This window comes from Vombatus ursinus, unplaced genomic scaffold, assembly GCF_900497805.2.
Source record: "Vombatus ursinus unplaced genomic scaffold, bare-nosed wombat genome assembly UNPS02009835.1, whole genome shotgun sequence".
NCBI lineage: Eukaryota > Metazoa > Chordata > Mammalia > Diprotodontia > Vombatidae > Vombatus > Vombatus ursinus.
This window is the reverse complement of record NW_020949613.1, coordinates 18,444,107-18,471,765: the sequence shown is the minus strand read 5'-3', so window position 1 is coordinate 18,471,765 and position 27,659 is coordinate 18,444,107. Positions and strand designations below refer to the sequence as shown.

The window sequence follows — 27,659 nt, the reverse complement described above, 5'->3', positions numbered from 1 at the left end:
TATAATTTGATCCTTGTGATGTTTCATTGAATACTCTATGTGGTATTTAGTATTTGGTAAGTTACAATTGCCACTGTGAAGTTATATGGATGTAGCTTAAAAAAAGTGGGACCACTGGCCTCTTTCCTCATGTGAAAATAGTTAACTGTTAATCATGGTTCTCCCTGTGGGTCTGCACATAGCTTTTCTGTGAAAAAGCACCTCTCTGGCTCTGTCCTCCAAATTGGCTTGTCTTTGGTTGTTTAAACATTCTACAGTTTCAGCCAAAGAATCACACTGAGGCCATCAGCTAGACAAGTTTAATTTTTTTCCTTTGGGTTCCTTGTCCATTAGAAAGAACATTCCTTCAAAGGCTTTCCAATGAATAAGCTAAGGATTCTAATGATTAATCCAGAAGCCCAAATGAAATTCAGGTCAAACTTTTTGGATTCTTCCTGAAGCTGTTGTTGATTATGGTTAGCCTCACTTTCAACTAGACTATAAGCCGTTTGAGGGCAGACACCACAAATAATTTTTCTTTAATTTTTGCAATGCTCAGTAGAAAGATAGGTCCATAGTAGGCATTCAGTAAATACTCACTTGATTGGCTAGATGATTAAAACTAATCTAGAGTAGTAATAATGTGAAGTTTTTTGCCTTAATTTTAGGGTCGTGTTGGTGAAGAAGGTGAAGCAGGAGGAAGAGGAGAACTAGTAAGCCATTTTTATTTATTTCACTTCTATTTTAAAGTGGTCTGTAACCAAACTTTATAAATACTTTTGACTTGTTTTCCTTAGATTTTTAAAATTTTGCATGTTCTTAAATTGAAATCTATTCTCTTCATTGACTTCTGAAAAAATCTGGACTATTTTGTCTACAAGCACACTTCTATTATAGGTAAAAATTGGAGTAAGGGGAAAACCCTGTAGTTTCTAATCTCTTATGGACCTGTCCTCTCCACTACATCTTTTGGAGGCAAAAAAATACTTATGTCTAGATGGTACATCTAGATGATAGTGAAAGAAAATTTGCATGCAAGTCTATAAGTAATTCTCATATGTCTTGGTTTGCCCAAGAATAATTAATAGTTCCTGTCATTGAGAAAATATGTTGGAGAGAAGGAATCTCCATCCTTGATAGAAAGCTGCCCTGTGAATCCTCCTCCATAGTTTTAAAGTTTCCAAAAAATTAACTCTCAATGGATTAGATGCTCCTAGGAAATAATTTGGAGAACTGTTTGGTCATTTCCTCCCTATTGAAACAGATTAAAATTTTTTGAAAATGTGGAGAGGTTTTTATTTTGATATCTTTTTTTTGAAGCAAGATGGCTACATTTCTCATCAAATCATTTTTTAAAACCATTTTTAGAGTAAAAAGCTATCAGAACTGGGATTTGATTTTCTATTTGATTTTGGAGATTTAACTCTAATCTAAACGTGATACTTGATTTAGCAAAATGTTCCCCATTGTCAAGTAAATTTGGGGGGAAAAAAAGCTTATCTCAATTTTTCTCTGAGTTCCAGATATTCATTTCTAGGCAAAGAGAATGAATTCCATTTGCTTTCCAGTGCTGATTGACTGATGAGTGACATCTTTAAATGAACATATTTTTTCTATTAGCTGACATTATCACTTTTGGGACATTTTCACATTTCACTTTTTTTTAAATTATGAAAGAAAACCATATTTGTGAGATAGATTAAAAAAAAGTGTTTCCAAGAGTATAAAAAGGAACTTTGACTTTGCAATTTTTATAAGGTATTGGAACTTTTAATGATATTTTCACATCTTATGACATTATACTTTTATTAATCTGATCATATTTCCTCCAACATTTCAATAATACAATCCAGTTTGGAAAGTTTTAAGCAAATTATCTCAACTGTGAATACATTGTTCTAATATAATTTTGTTTTATTGATTTAGGGAGATATAGGATTGCCAGGCCCAAAGGGATCTGTAAGTATGATGAAGAGTAATATTATAAAAAAATCAATAAAACTGTATAATCTCTGCAGCATTTTACTTTATGAAATCCATCTCTAACCATCAATTCTTCAAGGACTTGCCTCCAAGTAAATGAAGAACCAAATTTACTAATTTATTTCAATAATAGATTGAATCAATGGAAAACTCCTGCCATTATGGAAACACATTTCACTTTGGAAGTAACCCTGCTAAAGAATGGTCTCTGCATTTCTTTAGGAATGACTCGGTCACCATTAAGTGGCAATACATTTTCCAATTTTCTGCCCAAATTGGTCATTTTTAAAAATTAAATTGAACACATTGGGGAAAAGCATCAGTATTTTATTATAATTTCCTTAGTAATTATAAGATTGAAAAATGTTTCTTTGGTTTTTGTAATTTCCTATGTATTGGGACATGAGAGTCACAATGGAAGAATAGAGTGTTAGCTAAAGAAATCACATTAAGTTGGAGGACTTTCATCCTTTTTTTCCTTGTGATATCAGAAGTCTCACATTATTGCATGTGAGGTCCAGAGCTTTCATGAAATCCTTCATTAAGGCAGTAATTGTTTTTTAAATGGTTCAGACCATTGAGAAATGAAGGGAAATTTCAATTTAAGGCACTATCTGCTTATTGAACACTCAGACGGTAGTTGACCAAACAATTCTTTTTGCCACTTGTGATGCCTACATCGTGTGTGTGTGTGTGTGTGTGTGTGTGTGTGAAAGAGAGAGACATACACACTCCTATACTATTTAAGGTTCTTAATGGTCAAAGGGCATTATGTTCAAAAACTCTTGAAGTAATAGGAATAACTGGCATTTTTAGAGCATTTTAAGGTTTTGCAAAGTTCTTTACAAATGTTAATTGTATTTTCTCTTCACAATAACCCCTCCTCGGGTAGGTGATATTGCTATTCTATTTTTACAGATGAGGGAACTGAGGCAGGCAGCAATTAAGTTACTTGCCCAGATCACACAGCCAGTAAGTGTCTGAGGCAAGATTTAAACTTAGGTCTTCCTGACACAAAGTCTAGTGCTCTATCTACTGTGTCACCTAGCTATCTCAATGAATGTCAAACACAAGGCATAGGTCAGGAAAATATGCAGACAAAATCTTCATGGAGTTTTGGAGTGAAAAATCCTTCTTCTTTATGTGTATATGTAAGGAATACTCAGGGTCATATTAGTTCTAAGGCCTTAAATGATTGAGTTAATCAAAAGAGCTGTCCATTGGTCAAAAGTAAGAAGAGAGAGGATGATTGAGTTAATTTTATTTAAATTTGGATCAAATTCTCAGCTTTTAAGCTCTTGATGAAAAACAGTGACCTCGGATTTGCACCTTTCCCTGAATTGGGCCAGGAGTCGCTAATGGAACACATCCTTCCCTTCCCCACTTTTCTCTTTAGCCCAGGATAGTCCTAGGCAGAATTGTGAAGTAGAAAACTTTGCTCCCCTTGTTCTCTTTCAGCATCTTTTGGACATTGTAATCCAAAGCTTTAGTGTTAATCGCTCTACCCTTGGCCCAAGACTGTGGCTTTTTGCCTAGGCCTGCCCTTCCCAGGTAGACTGCCCCCACTCTGAATCTATTTTGGGCAAAAAGTATCTGTCTTATGTCCTGACTCCACCCATACATCTTCAGTGTGACTACAAATTTTTCTCCTCTGTTGCCAAGAAGTGACTCAAGGGCTCCATAGTGTATTGCTGTATATCACTTCTGGCATCTTTCCAGCTGTTGACCTTCAACCACCCTGGGTCATTTCAGGTGCTTCTGGGAATTAATTAGCATTCTGTAGAATTTCATTAGCACTACTAGCTCTCACTTCCCATTGTCCCACATATAGCCCTTTGTGCCACAATTTCCCTAGAGGATCACTTTTTGGCAGACCGGCTTAGATGGAGGCCAACCCTTTATAAATAAGGAATGACAAAAATAAACATTTGCTGAGTTGTATTTGCATGTAAGGTAGTAAATTATGTTAGCTTATCTCCTATTTTTTGCTCTTTAGTCTAAAATTTCATTTTTTTTTGCTTTCAAGAAATTAGCTCTTTCTTAGGTAATGTTAAATTCATGAAACAGAGCCAGGAATATGCTGCTTTTATAAGCACACTTTTCTTGAACGTTAATATTCTTTTACTGCCTTCCGTTCTTTATTCTCTCATTAATATTCTGCAAACAGGAGTACATTGTAGCTGCTTCTGCCACAAATACCAGCAGACATAGTTTGACAAAAAGTGAATTTAGTCTATTTTTATTAGAAATGATCTTTGGATATGCATTATGAGAAATGCTTTTAGGAGTGCATTTTAAATATAAATTCCAACCTTCTTTTATATACACGGTTTATATTTAAGAAAATATGGGGAGGGCAGCTATGTGGTGCAGTGGATAGAGCACCGGTCCTGAAGTCAGAAGGACCTGAGTTCAAATCCGGCCTCAGACCAAACACTTGACACTTACTAGCTGTGTAACCCTGGGCAAATCACTTAATCCCAATTGCCTAAAAAAAAATTATTTGTGGTTCTCATATAGCTGAATTTGTAGTTATAGGACCTAGGTTCAAATGCTGGTTCTTCCATTTGCTGCCAATATGACCTTGGGCAAGTCTCTTACCTCTCTGAGCCTCAATTTCCTCATCTGTAAAATGGGGAGGGTAGAATAAGTGATCTCTAAGGTCTTTTTCAGTTCTAGTCTTCTGATGACTGTTTGTTTTTAACTTCCTCAATACTTAGTTAAGTCTTACCTCATTGTGTTCCCTTATTTTAATCTCTTTTATGTGACACTTCACAGCTAGATGGCATAGGATACAGAGTGCTGGGCCTGGAGATGGGAAGACTCCTCTTCCTGAGTTCAAATCTGGCCTCAGACACTTACTAGCTATGTGAGCCTGGGCAAGTCACTCAACCCGTTTGTCTTAATTTCTTCATATGTAAAATGAACTGGAGAAGGAAATGGCAAACTACTTCAGCATCTTTGCCAAGAAAATCCCAAACGCAGTCGTGAAGAATTGGACACAACTGAACAAAATGCAACAGTTAATTTTATTATCATTGTTGGCTCCCTCATATTCTCTGTAGGATATTATAAGAACTGAATGGTCATTTCTTTCCCTGAAATTTTCTTTCCAGTCTTGACTATATTGTCACTCTGTTGTGGCAATCTAGGAGCTATACTTTGGCTTTTTTTTTGGTTACCTAAAAAAGTTAACAGTACTTCTTCAGTGTTGAACTTACTGTCAGGAAATTACTTAAACACTCTCATGGATTTGGTGCTATCATAATCTATGTGGTGCTATAATATCTATAATAATATAGATAATATGTGGAGAGGAAATGGGGGTCCAAAAGCAAATATGGATCTCATGATATTTCATTTGCTTTTTTATATATCTTAATAGTTAAGATGCCATAGAATTTTTAATAGTTTGAGATATACAGAGAGGAAATGGCATCCTATCATTTAACTCCAGCTAGAAATCTAAGAGATTGATGAGTTATAGATGGATATCATATACTTTGCTTAATGATAGAAGGAAGGAAACGAGTATTTATAAAGTTCCTACTATGTGCTGAGCACTCTGCTAAGCACCTTACAAATATTATCACATTTAATCCTCACAACTCTAGGAAGTAGGTGCCATTATTATCCCCCCCCCCTTTTTTTTACAGGGGAGGAAACTGAGCCAGATCCAAGTTCAGTGACTTGCTTAGTGTCACATAGCTAGTAAGTGGCTATGGCTAGACTTAACTTCAGTTTTTCTTGGCTCCAGGACTGGTGCTCTATCCTCTGTGCCACGTAGGGGCCTCTAGGTGACTTGTGGTACAGTGGAAAGAACTCTGGATCCTGGAGTCAGAGAACCAGAGGTCAAATATGTATCACTTTAACTACCTTCCTAAGTGACCTTGGGCAAGTCACTTATTTTCTTTGAGCCTCGATTTTTTCATCTCTAAAATAAGGGGTTGTTGGACTAGGTGATCCCTAAAGTCCTTTTCAGCTCCAAATATTACTACTTCAGTTCTCATGATCCATTAGACTATGAGCTCCTTGAAGGCAGGAACAATATTTTCTCTCCCTTTGTATCCTGAACACTTAGCACCCTGCTTGGCACATAGTAGGTGCTTAGAAAATGTTTATTAACTGACTGATCCCCAGTCATTCTTTAGATAGAGGGTCAGGTGCAAGGGGAAACATATCTCCCCTCCCAAAAAGTGGGAAAAAAAAGATAAGCAAATTTAGCACCATCAATGTGGATATTCACTTTTGACACAGAAGGTATTTGCTTTGTGATCTAGGTTGTGCAGTTAGAATGCTGGACTTGGAGTCAGGAAGACCTGAGTTTAAATCCTGCTTCAGACATTTATTAGCTGTGTGTCCCTGGGCAAATCACTTAGCCTACCCCAGCCTTAGTTTTCCCATCTGTGATACTAATAGTACCTATTTCACAGCACATAGGATTATTGTGAGGATAAAATGAGATAACATACACAGTGTGCTTTGCAAACCTTAAAGGGAGATGTCAATGTTAACTTTATTAGGTAGTTTTTGAGAATTGCCAAAAAATTCGTAACCCTATGGCCAATCTGGTGATGAGCAATTTTGATCTTAGCTGTTTGTTGCTCAGATGAGAGAAAAATGGTTGGATTTAGAGACAGAAGACCTGAATTCAAATCCTGTCCATCACTTATGAGCTGAAAAACCTTGGACGAGTCACTTCACTTGTCCATACCTTAGTTTTTTCATCTGTGAAATGAGGTCCCTTAGTGGCTAAAGTTCCATCCAGCTCTAAGCTCTTGACCCTATCTTATTAAGACAACATACAGTGCCATAGCTGAAGTCTTTCCAGCTTAGTAGGATGTGACAGAGCCTTGTACTCTGCTGAAACAGACTTTGAGAGCTCATGGTCATTTCTCTGCTGTGATGAGCCATTGGAGTAGGACTTCAGTGAAAAATTTCTTGCATCAATAATAGAAAGTCAGTAGCTTCAAATACAACATTTAACTTGAAACACCTAAGAACCTTGATTAACACAATGACAAACCATGATTCCAGAGGCTATACATCTCCTGACAGAGAGGTGAGGGACTAACCTTCAGAATGAGACACACATAGTCAACAATAGACATATTCAACTTTTGGATTTGTTTTGCTTAATTATGCATGTTTTTTGCAAGGATTTTGTTTTTCTTCTTTTTTTAAATGGTGGGAGAGACAAGAGAAAAGACATATACTTGATAGCTGAATGAAAATAAAATTAATCAGAATTTTTGAAAATGGATTTAGCATGCCTCATTTATTCTTAGGTGGGTAACCCTGGAGAACCTGGTTTAAGAGGGCCTGAAGGATCACGTGGGTTGCCTGGAGTGGAAGGATCCAGAGGGCCCCCTGGACCACGAGGTATGCAAGGTGAACGAGGTGCGACAGGTCTTCCTGGCATCCAGGGCCCAGCGGTAAGTGTTGGTCTTTTCATATGATTTTATTCTGTAGCCTTCACCAGAAGAAAACATCAATTTGTATGGAAGGAGGCTTTGTCAACCTTTGAAAATTCTTATGATACAAGTCTACTAAGTAGATTTCCCAAAGGCAGCAGGCCTCTGTAGCTCCTTTTCTCCATGCCCATTTCCTTCCCCTTCATCCCTAGCTTTTCCCATCCTTCAGGAAAAGGATAAAAATTACAAGTTACCCCATAAATCAGCAGATAAGTGCTTGATATTCTCATGGGGTAACATGTCCCTTGATGAAAATATTCCAAGATTGGGAAGTTCAGAATTGAATTACTTTAAACCCCTGAGATGTATAAGAATTTGTCCATTTTATGAAAAAAAGTTTATTATTACCAGAAGGGCTGTTTGTGACAGCTACGCCATAGACAGTCATCCTGAATGCCTGAGCTCTTATCCCTCTGACAGTGTTTGTCAGCTCACAATTTAACAGTGCCTTCTTTATAGCTCTGTGTATAAACTGCCTTTTCTCTTTCCTGTCCCAGGGTAGAGCACCAACTGATCAGCATATTAAGCAGGTTTGCCTAAGAGTTATGCAAGGTAAATATATTACAGCGGTTTGACTATTTTGTGCTTTAAGGAAGGTGGAATTTGGATAACAATGTCAGTCCTATTTTATTGAATGTGTCACTATCAATAATATCTTATAAACTCACAGAAAAAAAATTAGCTTTCGGGATATCTTGCATTTAAAAAGCTGCTGGTTCCCTGGGGATATATCAGGAAAGCAATTTTGCTATTTTTAAAAAAAGTTTTCTTTTTTTTTTTTTCCTGCCTCTTTGGTAAGAGGGTAATTTGCAAGAAGGAAGTATTTTTCTGCTTCCTATTGTCAGCTAGCTGAACTTTTAGAATATTTTGACAGAGGTATCTTTGTCTCCTCCACTTTTTTTTTTTACTTTTACAACTTGGTTCAATTTAATCCAACGAGTAAAGGCCAAACATGTGTCTGGTTTTCAAAGAAGGAAGGAAAGGAAGACACATTCCAGGACCTCCAGCAGCTTATCATCTAGTGTTTTGATGTGATATACCTGAAAAAGACTGTAAATGGTTCTCCCCCAAACCGAGGGATCATTTGCAAATAGAAATGGAATACCGATCTGCTAATGGGGATATTAAAATGCCAACAGATCTTATTATTCACTCAGGTTTAAATAACATTCATACCTCTTAGGTAATCACTAAGTATTAATTTCTGAAAATGATAGCAATGATTAATTTCTGAAAATGATATTTGCTAAGTCTTAAAAATCCAGCCAAAGTCATAGTGTGCCTACCTTTAATCATGATCTCTGTCTAAATTGGTTCTGAAACCATAAAGGAAATGATGGTCTAAGGAATGGTCCATAGCTGAGATATTAAGGTCTTTTTTCCTTATAGTCTGGTCAGCAAGCAACTCTTCTGTGACAGAAAAACCTTTCTCTGGAATACTTGATTTTATGAATACTTTGCCTTTTTTCCTGTACTCTATAGTAATTAAATTTATACAATTATGGAAATTCTTGGAATTCAGGTCCATTCAACTAACACTTATTAAATGCATACATGTACAAGCCACTGTGCTGGACACTGGGAATACAAAGATTAAAAAGGCAAAGTATCTAGAACCAAAGAAGAAATAAAATATGCAGCTTATGCATATTTTTTTTTTTGTAAAACATCAGTTTAGGTATGTTGGTTGAGAAGTGTCATTTTATTCAATTTTTTAAAAAAAATCATGTACCTAGAACATGAAAGTGGTTTAACCTTCCTTTCCCCAAAATATGTGTAAAATAGGATAAGTCAAATCCAAGAGATCAATAATTATTCAGATTTTTTAAATCTTATTTTCTTTAAGCCATATCAACAGTTATAAAAAGTTATTCATTTATAAAATTCGTATTTTTTTTTTACTTTTTAAAAACAGACTTCCATTTGTCATAAACAGCAATTCTCTTCCTGAGTCTTTAATTTTGTTAATGGGATAATTTCCTTGTTTGGCATTGTTCTCCATGATCATGTTGAAGATTCATAATCTATTTAATGGTTTCTGAAAAAAGTACAAAAGGGTATTAATTTTTAAGGCTGAATTTGACAGCTTCAATGAAGCAGGTTATTTTTAATTTCCCTCTCTCTATTTCCAGCATGAAAAGACTTTGGAGGGAATATTTTCAAGATAACTTAAAATTAGAAGCTATTTCTAGAGATTTCCAGACTCCCAGAATGTTCTTATTTGTCAAGATAAACAGGCATGGCTGAAACATGGAGATAAATCTGGGGTGGACTTTGAATATTAATTTGTGAGCAGGATTTTGGTTTTCAATAGCTTTTTGGCACTCATCTGGGCCCCTGTACCTCCATGATACTAAGTAGTTCATCCTTCTTTTCTAACCTATCCAGGATAACTGGCTGCCCATTCATACTTGGTCATTTATTTAAGTCATTTCTAGACTTTTGGAGGATTCAGGTTGAGTTTTGATTCTCATAGAACACCTTTTTGTCAAAAAGTCTGATATTTGTCTTATGTGCTCTTTCCACCTCCTGGCCCCCAGAAAATAAAGTTTCACAACAGAAAGATAATGGAGAAGTTATGACTTGATTAATTTCTCACTGTTGGCTATGAAGCTTTTTTTTTTTTTTAGTAAGCTCTTTGAGAGTAGGAAATGTTTTATTGTTTTTACTTATATCTCCAGCATTTAGCACAATGCCTGGCCCCACAGTAGGTGCTTAATAAATGCTGATTGATACATGAGCAGACTTAGAAATTCAATTTTGCTTTAATTTGAGTCACTTGCATATTTAAAACTTTTCCTTGTCTTCATTACAGAGAATCTAGCCTTGATGGCTGCTAGCCTGAGGAGGCCTGATTCAGGTGCTTCTGGGCTACCAGGAAGACCTGGACCACCAGGTCCACCTGGGCCCCCAGGAGAGAATGGTTTCCCAGGCCAGATGGGCCCCCGTGGACTCCCTGGTCTTAAAGGTCCTCCTGGTGAACTTGGCTTGAGAGGCCCTAAAGGTAAGTGATGTTTCATGGGTAGAAACAGTAACATAATAGATATTACGCAACTGAAATCAATAAACATTTATTAAGCATTTGCTACATGATTGGTAAAGGGCATATGAAAAATAGCATAAACCCGTTACTTAGAGAGACTTACAGGAGGAATGAGTATATTCTTTCCTTACAAGATTGAGTATTATAAAAAATTTCCCTTCAAAAATTTGAGAAGGGTGAGTTAACCTTTACCTGGAAAGATGAGGAAATGCTTCATCGAGCCGGGCCTTAAAAGAACAGAAGAATTGCAACAGGTAGAGATGTGATAGAAACATGTTTAAGATATGGAGAATGATCTGGGCAAATACTCTGAGGCTGAGCGATGGATTTATAAACTATAAGAAATTCAGTTTAAATTTAATGCTGAGAATATAAAAGGGACTAGTGTGAAATGAAGCAAGAAAGGTAAATTGGAGCCAGATGGTGGAGGGCTTTGAGTATAAGCTAAGGAGCTAAAATACAAGTTAAGAAGTTTGTATTTTACACTACAGGCAATAACAGGGAGTCAATGATGGTTTTTAAAGCAAGGGAGAGACATTGTCTGAGATGTGCATTAGGAAGATTAATTATGCAAGGAGAGATCAGAGAAGGGTTAGACTAGAGGAAATGAAACCCATTACAGTAGTCCAGGTAAGAGGGTGATGAGGGCCTGATGTCAGGTGGTGACAGCATGAACAGGGAGGAGATTGTGAGAGATATTGGAATAGGACATGGTAACTGGATGTCAAAGAGGGACATACCCAGCATTAGAAGGATGGCCGAACCTTCAGTGGAAATACTTAAGAAGAAGTATAGGTTTCTTTTGGGGGTAGGGAAGGAAAGATGAATTGAATTTTGCAAATGTCTAGTAAACATGGCAATATGAAAGGTTAATAGTTGAGTCTAGCTCCCCCAGGAAACTCCCCAGCAAAGATTTAAAAGGGTACTAGAGGAAGGATTGATGAATGAAACCACAGGGAATCACCATAAAACTCCCTTTTCCAATATAGGACTGTAGAAGAATATGGCCAGAAGCCTTAGGATGATTTGATCAGGTTCTATAGCCACCAAATGGGATCTCTGCTCTGCCCTGTAGGAGCTGTAGGAGGGGACAAAGTCACCCCCCCGTAAGGGTACTGCCCAGGAAGTTGGAGATAGAGTTGAGGATGTCAATGGGTTCTCTAGCCAGTGGAATCTTCCATATCTAGTCAGGACCTAAATAAATGGAGATGGTGATGAGACCAGCACCCATGCTGGGTATCAGAAGAGGGAGGCAGAAGCCATGGTTGGACCAAGGGGGTGGAGCTTGGCCTAATCCTGGTTCAGGGCTTCAGAAGAGAGTAAAGAAGGAGGCCAGAAATGAGTTATCCTTCTAGAACTACGACAAGGGATCCAGATTATAGAAGAGGAAGAACCAGGTATTGTTTGCTTACCCCAAAGAGTATGTGTATAAATGTGTGTGTGTGTGTGTGTGTGTGTATGGGGGGGAGGGGGGAGGGATAAGGTCTGACCCTGGCACAAAGTCTCAATCCAGAAACTGAGCAAGAGATATAAGTAAAAAAAAAAACCACTGTATACAATGAAGTTGTGAAACCTAAAAGGTAAATGAAGAAGAGAATAATTAATAAGTAATAGCAGAGGCTCAGAAAAAAATGGCTTGTCCATATAGACTCTGAGGGTGGGTGGCAGGCATGAAATAAATAGGAAAATGAAATTAGAACTAGAAGAATCAGAAGGAAGATCAATTAATTTGGCTTGGGATTAGATTTGACTTGGTGTCAGGTCATCCAAATGGAGATCAGAGGATGGTTTATGTGGAGGTAGAATGGACCTCAGAGACCATCTTATCCAAAGTCCTCATTTTATAGAGGCCACGAGAGGTTAAATGACTTGTCTAAAGTCTCATAGGGAACAGAGTCAGAGATGGGATTTGGACCTAGGTCTTTGGAATGAAGAGTAGGATTCTTTCCATTGTACTATTCTACTTAAGTTGGAAATTTGTATGCACACTCATACAACCATATCCACACATATATACATACACACCTGCCCCCATATATACATGAGATGATGCAGCATATAGTGGATAATGTGTCTGTCTCAGAATCAGGAAGGCCTAGGTTTAAGTATCGTCTCTGATGTATGCTGGCTTTTTGACCCTGGTCAAGTAACTTAAATTTTTGGTGTCCCAGGCGCGACTCTCTAAGGTTGTAAGGTAGAGAGTAGGTGGTAATCTCCTTTGGTGAAGGGAATTTCCTCACTTGGAGTTCTCTACAAGGTCAAGTCCAAAAATAGAAGCACCTACTATTGCTAGTTCCCACATTTTATGTATGTATGTATATATATACACACATATGCATACACAAAAATGTGTACATATATATATGTGCCTATATCTATATCCTAGCTGCCCCATCTTAGTAGCACAGTGGGGAAGACTCATCTTCCTGAGTTCAAATCTAGTCTCAGACACTTATTAGCTGCGTGACCCTGGACAAATCACTTAACCCTGTTTGTTTCAGTTTCTCTCTCTGTAAAATGAGCTGGAAAAGGAAATAGGAAACCACTCTAGTATCTTTGCCAAGAGAAACCCAAGTGGGGTTCTGAAGGGTCAGACATGACTGAAAACAACTAAACAATGACAAACATCTATATCCAGATACATATATAAACATGTATATATACATATACACACATATACATGTACACACCTATCCTTGACCCTTTTCCCTTCTGTATACGTTGTCTCCTTCAGCAAACTGTGGGTTCTCTCTGATAACATCAAATACCACCTCTGTAGAGATAATTCATGTGTATGATTCATATGTATGTGTATTATCTGCATGGAGAGATGATACTTGATGTCATGGGAGTGAGTAGTTTGTTGGGGAAGAGGGCTACCGAATGAGTCTCAGAGGACCCCCAAATGAAGGGGAGGATGAGCCAGCAAAACGAGACAGAGCAGTCGGGTGGTAGAGTGCTATGAACTGACAAGTGTTCACTATGTTTTTGGGGAAGAACTTTTAATAAGTAAGCTTCAGAGAGCACATCGGTGACCCCAGCATTCCTCAGTCATTCATTCAATAAGCATTGGATGACTACCATGTAAATCCCCCCCCAAATTTATATTGAATGAACTTTTTATTGGCTCCCTTTGATAGATGAGGAATTATTTAGCCCCACCTAGTTCATGGGTGAATTGTGGTCCAACACATTAAAGTTTCCTTTGCTAATGGGAGCTTTCTCTCTTCCTTCTCTTTTTAAGGCAGTTTAAAACCACTCATTTTGAGTGGCATTATGGTATAGTGAATGAGACATTACACTGGGAATCAGGAAGACCTGGGTTCAGATTCTGCCTCAGACACTTTATCAATTGTGTGAACCTGGGCAAATTACTTAAACCTTTTGTGCCTCAGTTTCTTCATCTAAAAATGACAGTTGAAGTTGATGCCATCTGAGGTCCTTTTTCATTATTTTATAGAAAATAGAATTACAAAATACATTAGGGTATTCATAAAGTCAAACCTGTAGGCCACTTGCTCTTTGGTGCAGATATGTATAGTAAATTGGTGTGTAAATGTGCTGATTGGTTTGTAGAAAAAAATAAAGCCGAGAGCTGCTGTGCTACCCCAAGCGACAACCCTGAGTGAGGTTGCATTCTCAGGAACACCTGAAAGATGTATCATCACAAACTAGGAAAACAATTTCATTAATGTGTTGCTCCAATTAGTAGTAAATATTATGGTGTAAATTGTCAAAGAGCAAGCAAGCTGCTTCTGTGGATGCAGGAGTGAATTACTGGTACAGTTGGCTAACCAGGCTCTCAGTCGGAGCAATTTAGTTAATTACATATGTGATTTTTTGCAGGTGCAAAACTGCTCATCAAAACAAGGGAGTCTAATTGGGGCTCCTTTGCAAATCTGGCAAATTGCCTGATATTTCTGAGTTTTCAGAGGTTGGCCACAATAAAGTACCTTGAGGAAACTGAAATTAGAATTCATCCTGAAGATACTGAAGCATTTTCTCCAAGAGAGACAAATAGCTATTTTTCTTTAGCCTGTTTTCAGTTAGTTTGGACACTCATACTCAGATGCTGGTCTCAATGGTCTGGCCCTATTCACTTGGCAAACCATCTCCTGTGTTCTCCATTTCTTTGTGATCGATTATTTCCTCGGATTGATCTGCTGGTCCAGACCACATTGTTGAGAGCCTCTCGGTGCCATTTAGAGCACTAACAATTACTCAACTTATCTCTGAAAGGGAAGGAACACATTTCAGGTTTCCACTTTATATAGAAAGCCACAGGTCGGCAAGGGCCCATTTTGTTTGGACAAAAGGAAATGGAAGTATTTGGAGGCAGAGCTTTATCTGGGTCAGTCACTGATTGTCTCCCCTTAAGTCCCATCCTCATTCATTTAAAGAATGAAAATGCCATGTGCACCCCTGAGAGAGATTTGTCCTATAGTTGAGGTGATGGAATTGGTTAGCATATGGTGGTGCTGAGGAGCGTGCTTCCAAAGTAGCTCCTTTTTCTGCAGTCCTGACATGCGGCTTCATCAGGTGTGTCGGCAGTAGACCAGGAACTCCATTTAATAGAGAAAAAAGCTCCCATCTACATATAGAAACTAGCAAATGTCACCAACACCCAATTCAAATGTCAAGTATAGTTTGATGAAATAGCTGTTTTTCTTTCAAATGATCTCCTGATTTGTGATATGAATTCTAAGCAGCCAAAGGTACTTGGTGTCTCAGATAAAGGCTTTGATCCAATAAGGATCTTCTCATTCCAAGAATTTGTTTACATTTTCTTAGTGGCTTCCCTGAGAATAGATAATGCTGTTTCTTTCCCAAAATCTGTTCTCAGTTTTCCTTTGAAAAATGGGTGATAGGGTTGAGGGATGGGGAGGGTGGGGTCAGGCTTCTCCTTAGAGAGAACCCTGTCACACTTAACAGTCTGTAAACATAACAAGATTTATTTTTTTAGCATAAATCCTCCTATGTTCTAAAAATCCTTAAAGTTTATGTCTCAAATGTATCCTAAGATCTGTTCGTATACTAACAGTTTAGGACAGATTTTTAGCCCAAGGCACTCTAAATAAGAGGGTATATAGATTTTAGCATTACTGTCATTTTCTGGATTTTCACAGCCAAATTCAGAAAGAACGATGGCTGGGAGGGAAGAGACTTCATGAATATTTAACTTGCGGTTTATTCTCACATTGTCACTTTATTTAGAACTCCTTTTCAAAGGACTCCTTGTAGGAATCCTTATTTATTTATTTTTTTTTACAATGACTAAAAGACTTTGTACAATGTACTGTAATCAGTTCAGGCCATGTCCTAACATCTCAAAAGAAAGGAAAATAAATGAAATCCAAGAAAGAAAAAACCCTAAACACCCCTTTATTTGCCTTTTTTTTCTTTCTGGGAGACACTGTAGTTTCTGCTTTAGAAGTTGGTAGAAATTAGCACCAAAGCTCATTAGACTAATACTTGTAAGTTACCTTGTTTTTCATTGACATGCTTAACATAGTAGTATAAAGGCACCTTAGAACCAAGATACATGCTGTTTGTACTTGCATTCTATTATAACTTTTTGCTATATGACTACCATTTTTTTTGGAAAAGAACTTTCAATAATTGACCTTGAGAAGTCATGTTAGTAATCTTACTGCTTCTCAATCATTTATATTCAATAGGCATTTATTAAGTGCCTACTCTATGTCTCCCCCCATTAAATTTATATCAAATGAACTTTTATTGATTTCCTTTAATAAATGAGGAATTATTTGGTCCCACTCAGTTCATGGGTGAAATGTAGTCCATCACATTAAAATTTCCTTTACCTAATGGGAACTAGGAACATAAGGTATATAAAAGTAGGCTTTTTTGGCATCACTTTTGTTAGTCCTAAATTAGTCTTTTTTTCTTTGAATGTATTTGCTTCAGAAGTGAGCACAGTACTTAATTAGCCTTTCAAACTATTAGTATTATTTCAAAATTTTCATTATCTGTATTCGCTTTAAGATCTTTCAGGCATGATTTTTATTTTTAGACATTTTGGTGTGACTCAAAAAGAAGTGTCAATATGCAGATTCATATTTGGGGGAAAAAAAGCCCATGTTATATCATAACTGTGAAGAACACTACCTTAAGTGTTAATCTCTTCATGGAGAATGGGAGTGTCAGTTATAACTTGCAAAGATGGGAAAGAAATAGAAATTCTAGATTGGTGATGAGTTTTTAAAGTTTTAAAGAATGTTCCCAGAGAGTTGTTTTTCTTCTTGAGATGAGTATGTCCATACATCTCTTACTCAGGGCAAGTCTCACCTTGAACCTATCTCAAGAAACAAAGAACATGTTCTAGAAAGGCAGAACCTTGCTTTTGTCCTGGATTCTACCTTACCTCTCACATATTCAACCAGTTACTAATTTCTGTTGATTCTGTCTCTTCTTGCATCCATCTGCTCTCTATTTCTACTGCTGCCACCTTAATAGAAGCCTTCATTATCGCTTGCCTGGACCATTACAGTATCTTCCTGATTGGACTTCCTACCTCTTTTCTCAGGGAGGCTAGGTGAAATAATGCATAAAATGCTGGTCCTGGAGTCAGGAGGACCTGAGTTCAAATCTGGCCTCAGATACTTACTAGCTGTATGACCTTGGGCAAGTCACTTAACTCTGTTTCCCTCAGTTTCCTCATCTGTAAAATGAACTGGAGAAGGAAATGGCAAACCATTCTAGTATCTTTGCAAAGAACACCCCCAAAATGGGGTCACAAAGAGTTGGATATGACTAATTGACAAAAACAACAAAAAATCCCCTTTTCTCCATAGAGCTGGTTATGTCATGTCTCTGGTCAAAAATCCTAAATAGCTTCCTGTTATTTCCCAGATAAAATTTTAAGTCCTTTGCCTCATATTTAAGGCCCTCCACGATTTAATATCAACCTACCTGTCTAGTTTGACCCATATTACTGCCTTCCTTGTAGTCTATGATTTAACCAAACTAAACTTATCTCTGTCCTTTGAACATGATGGCCTTGGCCCATATTGTTCCCCATATTTGTAATGTGTCTTTCTCTCACTGTGTTTCTCTCACTATATCTTTCTCTACCTCTCCATCTTTCTATCTCTCTTAATGTTTCTTTCCCTGTTTGTACAACAAAGCGAATATCCAGGAAGCCAGTACCTTGTTATCATTGGCAGTGTCTTCCCCATATGAGCAGACAGGCCATAAACTGCCCAAACAGTCCATGTCATTGCTAATCTCAAGTGACTTCTTTTCTTCTATTTCCTTACATTGTACAGGAATGTTCTACAAGTAGAACAACATTTTTCCCCCTTTACACAACTGTTTCACATCAGGTTCATTCACTCTCAGGTCATAATCCACCTCATTTGGCAATCAAAAATAATGAACGCCACACCAAAAAACAAAAAGGAAACCATGACTTCCACCAGTCACTGCATAGGCAAATATTCCTGCGCAGTTTTCTGTAACGTGAAGGTAAATGTTTGAATAATAATAATAGGATTTATATAGCACCTACCATGTGCCAGGCACCATGCTAAGTGCTTTACAAATATTATCTCACTTGATCCTCACAATAACCCTGGAAGAGGTAGATGCTACTATTATTATACCCATTTTACAGTTGAGGAAACTGAGGCAAACAGAGGTTAAGTGACTTGCCCAAAGTCACATGACTAATAAGTATGTTAAGTAGAATGGGAACAGAGTTCTATCCAGGACACCACCAAGTTATGCATGTGTATATATTCCCTGTTTCTATGTCCCTTTGCCTGTCTGTCTCTCTGCCTCTTACTCTCTTTCTTTTCATTGGATGAATTTCTATGTGTCCATCTTCTAAAATCCATTTCAGATGTGTAACCTTCCTTGGTCTGTCTTCCCTTCTTAACAATCTGTAACAACCTCATGGAATAGTTTCATAGCTCACTAATGCATCTATCATATAATATTTTGTATCAATATTTCTGTTTTATCCTTCTATTAGACTGTAAGCTCCAGAAAGGCAGGAATCACATCTTAACTCTATCTTTCTCAATGCCACAGTATCCTGCACAAAGTATATACTTAATGAATACCTGTTGTTCCTATCTTGTTCTGAGTCAGGTTTATATGATCCAAGAAAGGAGACTTGCCTAGGTTTTAGAGATATGTTAAATTTTGTGCCACACAGGAGCCTTGTTCTTCCTTGTTTTGTAGTGAATTTAGAGTAATGTGGCTCAGTTCAAGAGTCCATGTAACATGATCTCATTATCAGGTAATTTTGAGCTCAGTGGCATAGATACAAGGGCAGTGTTAAGGCAGCAAAGATAGCAGGTTGCTTCCTTGCAATCCATTGCAGAAAATCAACCCAGTCTTCAAGATTGAGTGTGGAAATAAATTTAGACTTTAGAATTCAATTGAAAACTTCATTTTAATTTATAATTCCCATCTCCAGTCTCCTGTGGGTGTTGGTGCTTTTGGAGGCAAGCCTCAAGAATGACGCTGATATGACATTTAAATTGCTAATTTTGAAATAGCTTCTTGGCTGTTAGTTTTTAAAAGGATAATTGTAATATCTTAATGTAACATTATCATCTAGATGATCTATGGAACATAACCAGGTCTAAAAGATTGGAGCTTATCTGAAAGAAGAGGTTTCCTTCTCTTCCACTTATATTATATAATTGGATTCTTAATTAAAATGATTTTGAAAAGCTAGTCATTTCATTCTGAAAAATCCTTGTACCAGAGTGAGTACAACTCAAACAGAAGCATCATGGGTATATAAACTTTCACCTTAATGTTACAGAATATCAGAATTCAGTGGATATATATGTATGTGTATATATACATTTAAAATACACCTCTATGTATGCATGTGCACACATGTATAGGCCTATACATATAGGCATACATATATAGATCACATGTATTTATGTATACATACATGCATACATGCACATATACATACATACACACATGCATAACTTGGTGGTATTCTGGATAGAACTCTGTTCCCATTCTACTTAAGATACTTATTAGTCATGTGACCTTGGGCAAGTCACTTAACCTCTGTTTGCCTCAGTTTCCTCAACTATAAAATGGGTATAATAATAGTAGCATCTACCTCTTCCAGGGATATTGTAAGGATCAAGTGAGATAATATTTGTAAAGCACTTAGCATGGTGCCTGGCACATGGTAGGTGCTCTATAAATCCTATTATTATTATTCAAACATTTACCTTCACGTTACAGAAAACTGCGCAGGAATATTTGCCTATGCAGTGACTGGTGGAAGTCATGGTTTCCTTTTTGTTTTTTGGTGTGGCGTTCATTATTTTTGATTGCCAAATGAGGTGGATTATGACCTGAGAGTGAATGAACCTGATGTGAAACAGTTGTGTAAAGGGGGAAAAATGTTGTTCTACTTGTAGAACATTCCTGTACAATGTAAGGAAATAGAAGAAAAGAAGTCACTTGAGATTAGCAATGACATGGACTGTTTGGGCAGTTTATGGCCTGTCTGCTCATATGGGGAAGACATTGCTACTAACACCAAGGTACTGGCTTGCCGGACATTGGTTTTGTTGTACAGACATAGAAGATAGCCTTGTGCCCTGGACAGCTGTCTTGCAAATGTATGCCATTGGCCAAATGTGGATGGCTCAGTGAGAACCTATTACTACTAGAAAAATAACTCAAAATGTACTTCTTATTGATGGCGAACCAAGAATGTTTCACCATTTAGTACTACTACTGGTAGAGAGAGAAGGACAGGTTGTGTGATTTTATTGGTATAGATAGGAGGGAAACAAGCATTTATTAAACACCTGCAATATCCCAGGCATTGTGCTAAGCCCTTTACAAATATTATCTTATTTAATCCTTACAACAACTCTCTGAGATAGGTGCTGTTATTATCCCCATTTTATAGTTGAGGAAACTGAGGCAGACAGAAGTTAAGTGACTTGCCTAGGGTCATATAGCTAGTAAGAATCTAAGGCAGAATTGGAACTCAGTACTTCCTGATTCCAGGAGCATCACGCTATCCACTGTACTACTTTGCTGTGTTTCTTGGGAACTCCCAGATAAAGAAACTGCCTTTAACAATGCAAGACAGCACATTCTCTATAACTTGCGGTCTTAGAGAGTGGACACCAATGCTGAGAGATTGTGAATTGTCCAGAGTTAGACAGTTATCATTGCCAGAGGAGGCAGGACTTGAACCCAGGACTTCTTGGTTTCAAGGCCTGTTCTCCATCTACTACAGTCAGTGGTGTCAAACTCAGAGAAAGGGATCCCTGGGAGCTCCATATTGACTTAGAATGCCACAAATTAACAGTATCTGTGTTGCATTTTTATTTATTTTGTTAAACATTTCCCAATTATATTTTAATACGGTTGGGTGGCATTGAGTGCAGGCTGAGAGTCTGATGCCTCTGCATTACATGATGCCTTATCCCAAGTATCTTGATATGCTTTAAGAGAACATCCAGTTTGGCAATAGCTTTATGTTAGCTAACTCCATGGCTTTCAGTACTATAAACAGGTAAGGTTTTCTTTTTTTCCTAAAAAAAAAAATGTGGAAAATAACATTTCTGTAATTTAATGCAGGTGACTTGGGTGAAAGGGGTGAGAGAGGACCTCCCGGAAGAGGACCCAAAGGCTTGCCAGGATCAATTGGTCTCCCAGGTAAAAATATGGGGATGAGAACAATTCTTTTCATTATATAAACGATATGTGCCTACTACACAAAAATGTTTCTCTGGTATAATGTGTAAAAATGTGTATCTCTTAGTTTAAACTATTTGAAATACATGAAAGACATTAAGAACGTCTAATGTCAATGCAACGCCAAAAAAAAGAAAGGAAAGAAAAAGGGGGTGAGGGAGAATGTAGACTAATAGCCCATTAATTCAGATAAATTGGGGAAAGGGCAATCAATTAGTACAAAGTCTGAATTAGAGGTCGTTTAAAAATATATGCCATTTTAATACTTAATTCTGTAAAGTAACACAAACTATTAACTAAAAGGTTTTCTCTGTAACCTACTTAAATGAATAGAGGTCTGTAATTGACAGTCACTGTGGGTGCAAAATAATAATAGCCCACATTTATATAATGAAGAAGCTGTAGCAGGCTCAGCAGCCACACCACACAGTAAAACTGTCTCAGCAGACAGGACAACAAAAGGTTGAGGGTAATGGACAGATCTCATACTGGTCAGTGAGTTAGGGGGATGTTTATTCCAAGCAGGTGAAGACTTCCCCTGGTGAAATGGGTGGATGAGAACAATTTGTTCCAAAAGCCATGAAGACAGCTGAAGCAGGCTCTGTGGAGTGCTTAGAGCTTGGTCAGACATTGAAGATGCCAAGGTCATCCACTGCATCCCAGTTGTCTTAACTTTTGTCCTGCTACTAAACTTCAATGGCACTGGAGTACAGTGAGGCTGATGACTTTGCACAACTTTGCCTCACTTAAATCCAATTCTCTCACAAGTCAACACATCACCCATCATCCACTATTTTACCCCAACATCATGATGTCCTCTTTGAAAACAAAGGATGAACAACAACATAAATTCTCTCAACTGGGTCTCTCGCAACAAATCTTTGAGGTAGTTGTCATAATTATTTATAATCTATAGGTAAGGAAACTGAGGACCAGAAGTTTAGCCTTTTTTACTACAAAATGTGTTAATTTCTCCACTATAATTCTACCTCCCCCCAACAAATAGTACAGAAATAACATTAAGTTATCACAAATTATCCACATTATTTTGGTTGTCACTGCATTTTGTAGGATGAATAACTAATCTGTACAAATAGAAATTGCTTCAATGTAAATCCTTAAAAATTCCTGGTATAGTAGCTAGAATGTTGGACTAAATCCATTCTAAATCGATGATCTGATGACTCATTTTTGAAAGACAGTAGATTTAAAAAGCAGCCATGAGGTTTGTCCTGAGCTCTTTGCATCTTAGTGACAGAAGACTCTGTGAGTGGAAGCCTAGGTGGTTATGTTACCAGGGTAGCGTCAGCCTCCTGCTGCTGCTGCCAGCAGTAAATATCAGTAGGATTTAGGGTAGAACTATCAATCCATTTAAAATTGATTCATAGCCTCAGCTCTGTAGTGGGAACACCGGAGCAAGGTCTAGAGATAAATCAGTGTAAGATCAATAGGCCCCTGTGGAATCATGTCTCAGTGCATCTGCACCCAGCCAGTTCAGGGACCTTTTATCTTAGATCCTCTTGTGGCAACTTTAGTTTAGATAGAATCCCAAAGCACCCATTTTTCCCCTGGTTGGTTAGTATAGAAGACAGAAGAAAAATTGGGAATTTTGGAAAATTGGCTCTTGAAAACTTAAAATACAGAAATATGCTTCTTTCTTCTTTTAAAAACTGCCAAAGGCTTATGTAGTTTCATCACTGTTGGTTTTCGTTGATGTTAAAATCATGTCTTAGTTTCCTAATTTAATAATCCCTTTGCCGTTGGTGATATATCATCTCTATTTAAAATGGCATTTAAGAAATGAATAAATTTAGAAAGAGAAAAAGCATTACTGTTAGAAAGCTGTTGATTCATGGGTCTTTCAAGATGTTGACTAAGGACTGCCAAAGGCCCTGATGATTGATGAAAGGGGGAAGAATTCAGCGGCATTCAAGGAGATGATAAGAGGAAGACGATGCTACACATTTCATTATTTAACATGATCTGATCCACTGCGTAATGCATGGAACAGAGGAGAAAATAAATGAGATTTACCATTCCAGAGTAGGTGATTCCAGTAATAATGAAGTATTGATGCCATCTACTCTTAAATCAACAAACATTTCCTAGGGGTCTACACATGCCAGGCACCTGTGCTAAGTGTTGGGGATACAAAGAAAGGCCAAAAAACTAAATCAAACCAAAATGAAAAATCAAAACCAAAACCAAACCAAACAATAACAACAAAAACCCAACCCGATCCTTTCTGTCAAGGAGCTACAGCCTTGTGAGTGTGAAAGACACTAATACCTAGCTGTCTATATTATAGGTCTTGTAAACTGTTTTTGTCCCAATTTTATTTATGATTAGTACTGGTATTAGTAAATGGTCTAATTACTTGTATTGATAACATCATTCTCTGTTATTGGCACCTATTTTACTTACTAAGTTGAGAGGTGGGGATAGGGTCTCTACCAAATACAAGTCAGTGTCTTAGAGAGTTAATTAAGAACACTGAGAAGTTAAATGACTTGCCCAGGGTCTCACAGCCAGTATGGCTCAGAGGTTTAACTTGAAACTTCCTGACTCTGAGGGCAGCTTTTTATCTACTCTATCATGCTATCTCTTGTTAACAGTTATCCTTTTGATTTGCTAGAACATCATATGGGGGTAAAAAAAAAGGGGGTTTACAAAATCTTTTGCACAAACGATCCTATATGACTTCTCATAATACCTCTATGAGGTAGGTGGTGCAAATATTATCTTCCCCATTTTACAGATTAGGAAACTGAGGTTCAGAGAGAGGCAATTGAGCCAAAGTCACTTAAACAGTAAGTGGTAGAACTCATACTTTTAAACTTCAAATTGGATACTGCTCCTGACATTTCTGTTCCAAGAAAGGCTTCTTGGGACAACCCAGCACGAGGGAGTAGTAAAGATGGTTGCGGGAGCTGTTTAATGTCATTCTATGATGGATCCTAAGAAAGAAGTAGATAGGCATCAGACTGGAAAAACTGGAGATCTTCTGAGTTCTTCCTGAACCACTTCTTCACATTGGGGCTTCATTAATGTGTTAACATCAGATACACTCCCATGCTGTAGGGTGAAGTGCCCCCTCCCAGGATTTAGTGACAATTCCAAAAGGGCTCTACCAAAAACTTGCTTTTGCAGTGTCTATGAAAAAGATTTCTTGATGTATTTCAAGGGATCATAGGATTTAGAATTAGAAGGTACTGTGTTCCAATTTTCTCTTTCTTCTCATTTTTATTTTAAAGAAAAATAATCTAAAAGTGTGTTTTCTGCGGTCATATTTTCAGCATTTTAATTTTACTAGTAGAAGCATATGGGGAATTTTCCCAGTTTGCATGCCTTGCATCTGTTCCTTTCGTCTTCTGTCTCCTTCCTTTTTCCTCCTCCATTCCCTCTATGTCTCATCCTCTCCCACTTATTTCCTTGTGCCTCCTTCTTTGTCACTCCACTCTCTATATTCTCCTGCTATTTCTTTCTCTCTCTCTAAGCTTTTCTCTCTTCTCTTCTCAAATTTCTTATCTTCATCTTCCTCCCTTTGGTATCATCCTACTTCTGAAGTATTGTGTTCGGTTCTGGGTGCCATTAGTTTAAGTTGAAGAATGTCCATCTTGGGTGGTGAAAGATTTTGAGTCCATGTCATAAAATCATCAACTGAAGGAATCTTGTTTAATCTGGAAAAAGAGGAGACTCAGGGGAATAGGATAGCAAACTTCAAGTATTTAAGGATTGTCATATGTTTTTTGTTTTGTTTTGTTTTGTTTTGGTTGGGTAATGGGGGTTAAGTTAAGCCCAGGGTCACACAGCTAATAAGTGTTATGTGTGAACTCAGGTCCTCCTGAATCCAGGGCCGGTGCTCTATCCACTGTGCCACCTTGCTGCCCCCTAAGTATTGTCATAGGGAAGAGAATTAAGACTTGCTTTTTTTTGGCTCTAGGAGGCAGAAATAGGAGTAACAGGCAGAAGTAGGAGTAACAGGTAGAAATAGAAAAAAAGAGGCAAATTGAGGCTTGATCTTAGGAAAAAATTCCTACCAATCAGTTCTGTCCAAAGTAGAGTGGATTGCCTTAAGAGGTGGAGGTCTTCCCTTCACTGGAGGTCTTCATGCAGAGCTTAGATGACCACTTCATGGTCAATATGAAGTGGACCCTTGTGCTAAGCCCTGGAGATATAAAGAAAAGCCCAAAGAGTCCCTACCCTCAAGGAACTCTCCTTCTAACTGGTATGTTACTCATTGGGTATCTTATAGTGGGGACTCCTTTTGTTTAGGAATTGGGCCAGGCGACTGCTAAGGTTCCTTCGAACTCAATTTCTGATTCTGTTTCTTTCCTTTCTTTGAAATCTCTTGTCTATCTCATTTCTCTGCTTTTCTCCATGCCTTAGTGCTTACCCTCTGCAATCTTTGCTGCACTCTTACTGGGGAGAAGAGTCTCTTATATGTTGTCTAGTCCAACTCCCTCATTTTGCAGATGATAAAACTGAGGCCTGGAAAAGGGAAGTGCCATGCCGCACAGGATCACACAGATTGTGACAGACCAGGAATTTGAACCCAGCTCTTCTGACACCAAAATCAAATCCAATTCAATAAACACTTAACAACAACAGCAGCAACAATATTTATATTGTACTCATTATGTGCCAGGCACTGTGCTAAGCACTTTACAATTATTATTATCCCATTTGATCATTATCTCATTTGTTGACCTCCTACCATGTGCAAGGTACTTTGCTAGGCACTGGGATACAAAGATAAAAATAAAACAGTTCCTGGCCTCAAGGAGTTTACATTCTACAGAATTTCACCATACCATTCCACAACCAAAAGCAGTGCTGCTCTGAAGTCTCAATTGCTGGGTTTTGAGGACATTAGTTTTTCTTTTTTCTTTTTTCGTTTCTTATTCTCAGTTGTGGCTGATTACTGCTATTGTTTAGTTTGTTTCTCTTATTAACTGAGGTTCTGTAAGCTGGTTCCCTCTGATGTCCTTTCTATTCATGAATAATTCTTTGCACATTTGAAGATGTGGCCATGCTGGGGTTCTGATGCCTCTCTTAAGAGTGTGTTCTCCCTATTGAGGATGATACAGCAGAAGTCAGACGTTTGGGATGGCTATAAAATATGGATCTTATGGAGTAAAACCAGTGGCCATATGCTTTCCCCCTTCCTCCTTTTCTTTCATAGCCTCTCGTGTGTAGGTTATAGGCACTGAAGATTTAAGGGCTATTGGTCCATGGCATTTTACAAGCTATTTCACTTGTTAAAATTTTCTGATTAGCAAACTTTCCTTTTAAATGTTGATTTTTTTTTAAAGTGAGTATCAGGTGATTCTAAGGCTTAAAATGCCCCTTAGGAGCTTTCCACATCAGCACAGTAGATGCTAGGGCTATTTTTTAGTTATTTTGTGGGCTTCAAATAAATAGCTTCTCACAACAATTTCCTTAAATTCATACTGCCTCTTTAAAAGCTGACCATTGAGCTCAGTGGTAACTCCCACCCTCCAAATATGAAACCCTCAGTCTTCTTGGAGGGAGACTCTGGGCCAAAAATAATAAGATGTGGATTTATAAAGACTTGTTCTGATATAAAAAGCCATTTACAAAATTTCAGCAAACACAGCCCCTTTCATTTGCAAAGCATAACTTGGCTAAAATGCTCCTGAGAATCCAATCTCCTGAATCAGTATCCAGAGACATAGCACAATGCTGCCCTCCAGCGCTGGTATAGAAAACGACATGAACATTTGTTTGGTAATAGCATTTCTTTAAAGACTATGTCTAGCTAGGATACTTTATAATCATTAAGTTATTGCTCTTATGGATGTCCCCATAAGGAGCGCAAGAGGAGAGCAAGTGGACATTAGCCAATGATGCAGCTCTCCTACTACCCTGGGACAGGTTAAAAAATTGTATGTCATTTGTAAATTATCCATCCAGGAAGATAGTCCCTGGGAATGACTAACACTTTGGGGGATGAGGCATCCTGGGATGTGCAGTCTTGGCCAGTACTATGAAAAAGTAGCACCCTCTTCTCCCTTTTATGTGCTTTGACATTATTAATGTACTCAAAGGATCATAGCTCCAGGGCTGGAAATGACCTTTCTCACCATTCTGCCTTATTTACTCCTCAGGAATGGCATGAAACTGGAAAAAAAATGACTCAGAGGAGCTTCTCTGACCAAAACCACCCAACAAATTAATTGTAGCTTTGAGAACAAATGCCGAGGGTTTACCAATACTTTACCACCAGAACTAGACAATATGACAAAGCTGATTTCTCCTGAGCCATTCTCATGAGCAAGAAGGCAAAATCTCTAGGGAAGTTTGTTGAAGCTGGTCACTGACTTTCATGCTTGAGGGGGATCAGCTGGCAGAGATCTCAGTCAAAGTCATCTTCCTCATTCTACAGATAGGAAACGAAGGTCCAGAAAAGTCAAATGACTTCCCCAAGATCACAG

The 27,659-nt window shown here is 37.8% G+C and overlaps 1 protein-coding gene across 1 annotated transcript in view; it reads left to right on the top strand.

The window, feature by feature from the left end:
• COL9A1 (collagen type IX alpha 1 chain) overlaps positions 1 to 27,659 on the top strand; it is a 122,977-nt gene that overhangs the window by 93,556 nt on the left and 1,762 nt on the right. Inside the window, exons 32-37 of the mRNA XM_027852959.1 lie at positions 648 to 692; positions 1,906 to 1,938; positions 7,251 to 7,397; positions 7,934 to 7,988; positions 10,252 to 10,440; positions 21,085 to 21,162. Of these exons, the coding sequence (XP_027708760.1) occupies positions 648 to 692; positions 1,906 to 1,938; positions 7,251 to 7,397; positions 7,934 to 7,988; positions 10,252 to 10,440; positions 21,085 to 21,162 (547 nt within the window). The remainder of the gene's footprint in view (positions 1 to 647; positions 693 to 1,905; positions 1,939 to 7,250; positions 7,398 to 7,933; positions 7,989 to 10,251; positions 10,441 to 21,084; positions 21,163 to 27,659) is intronic.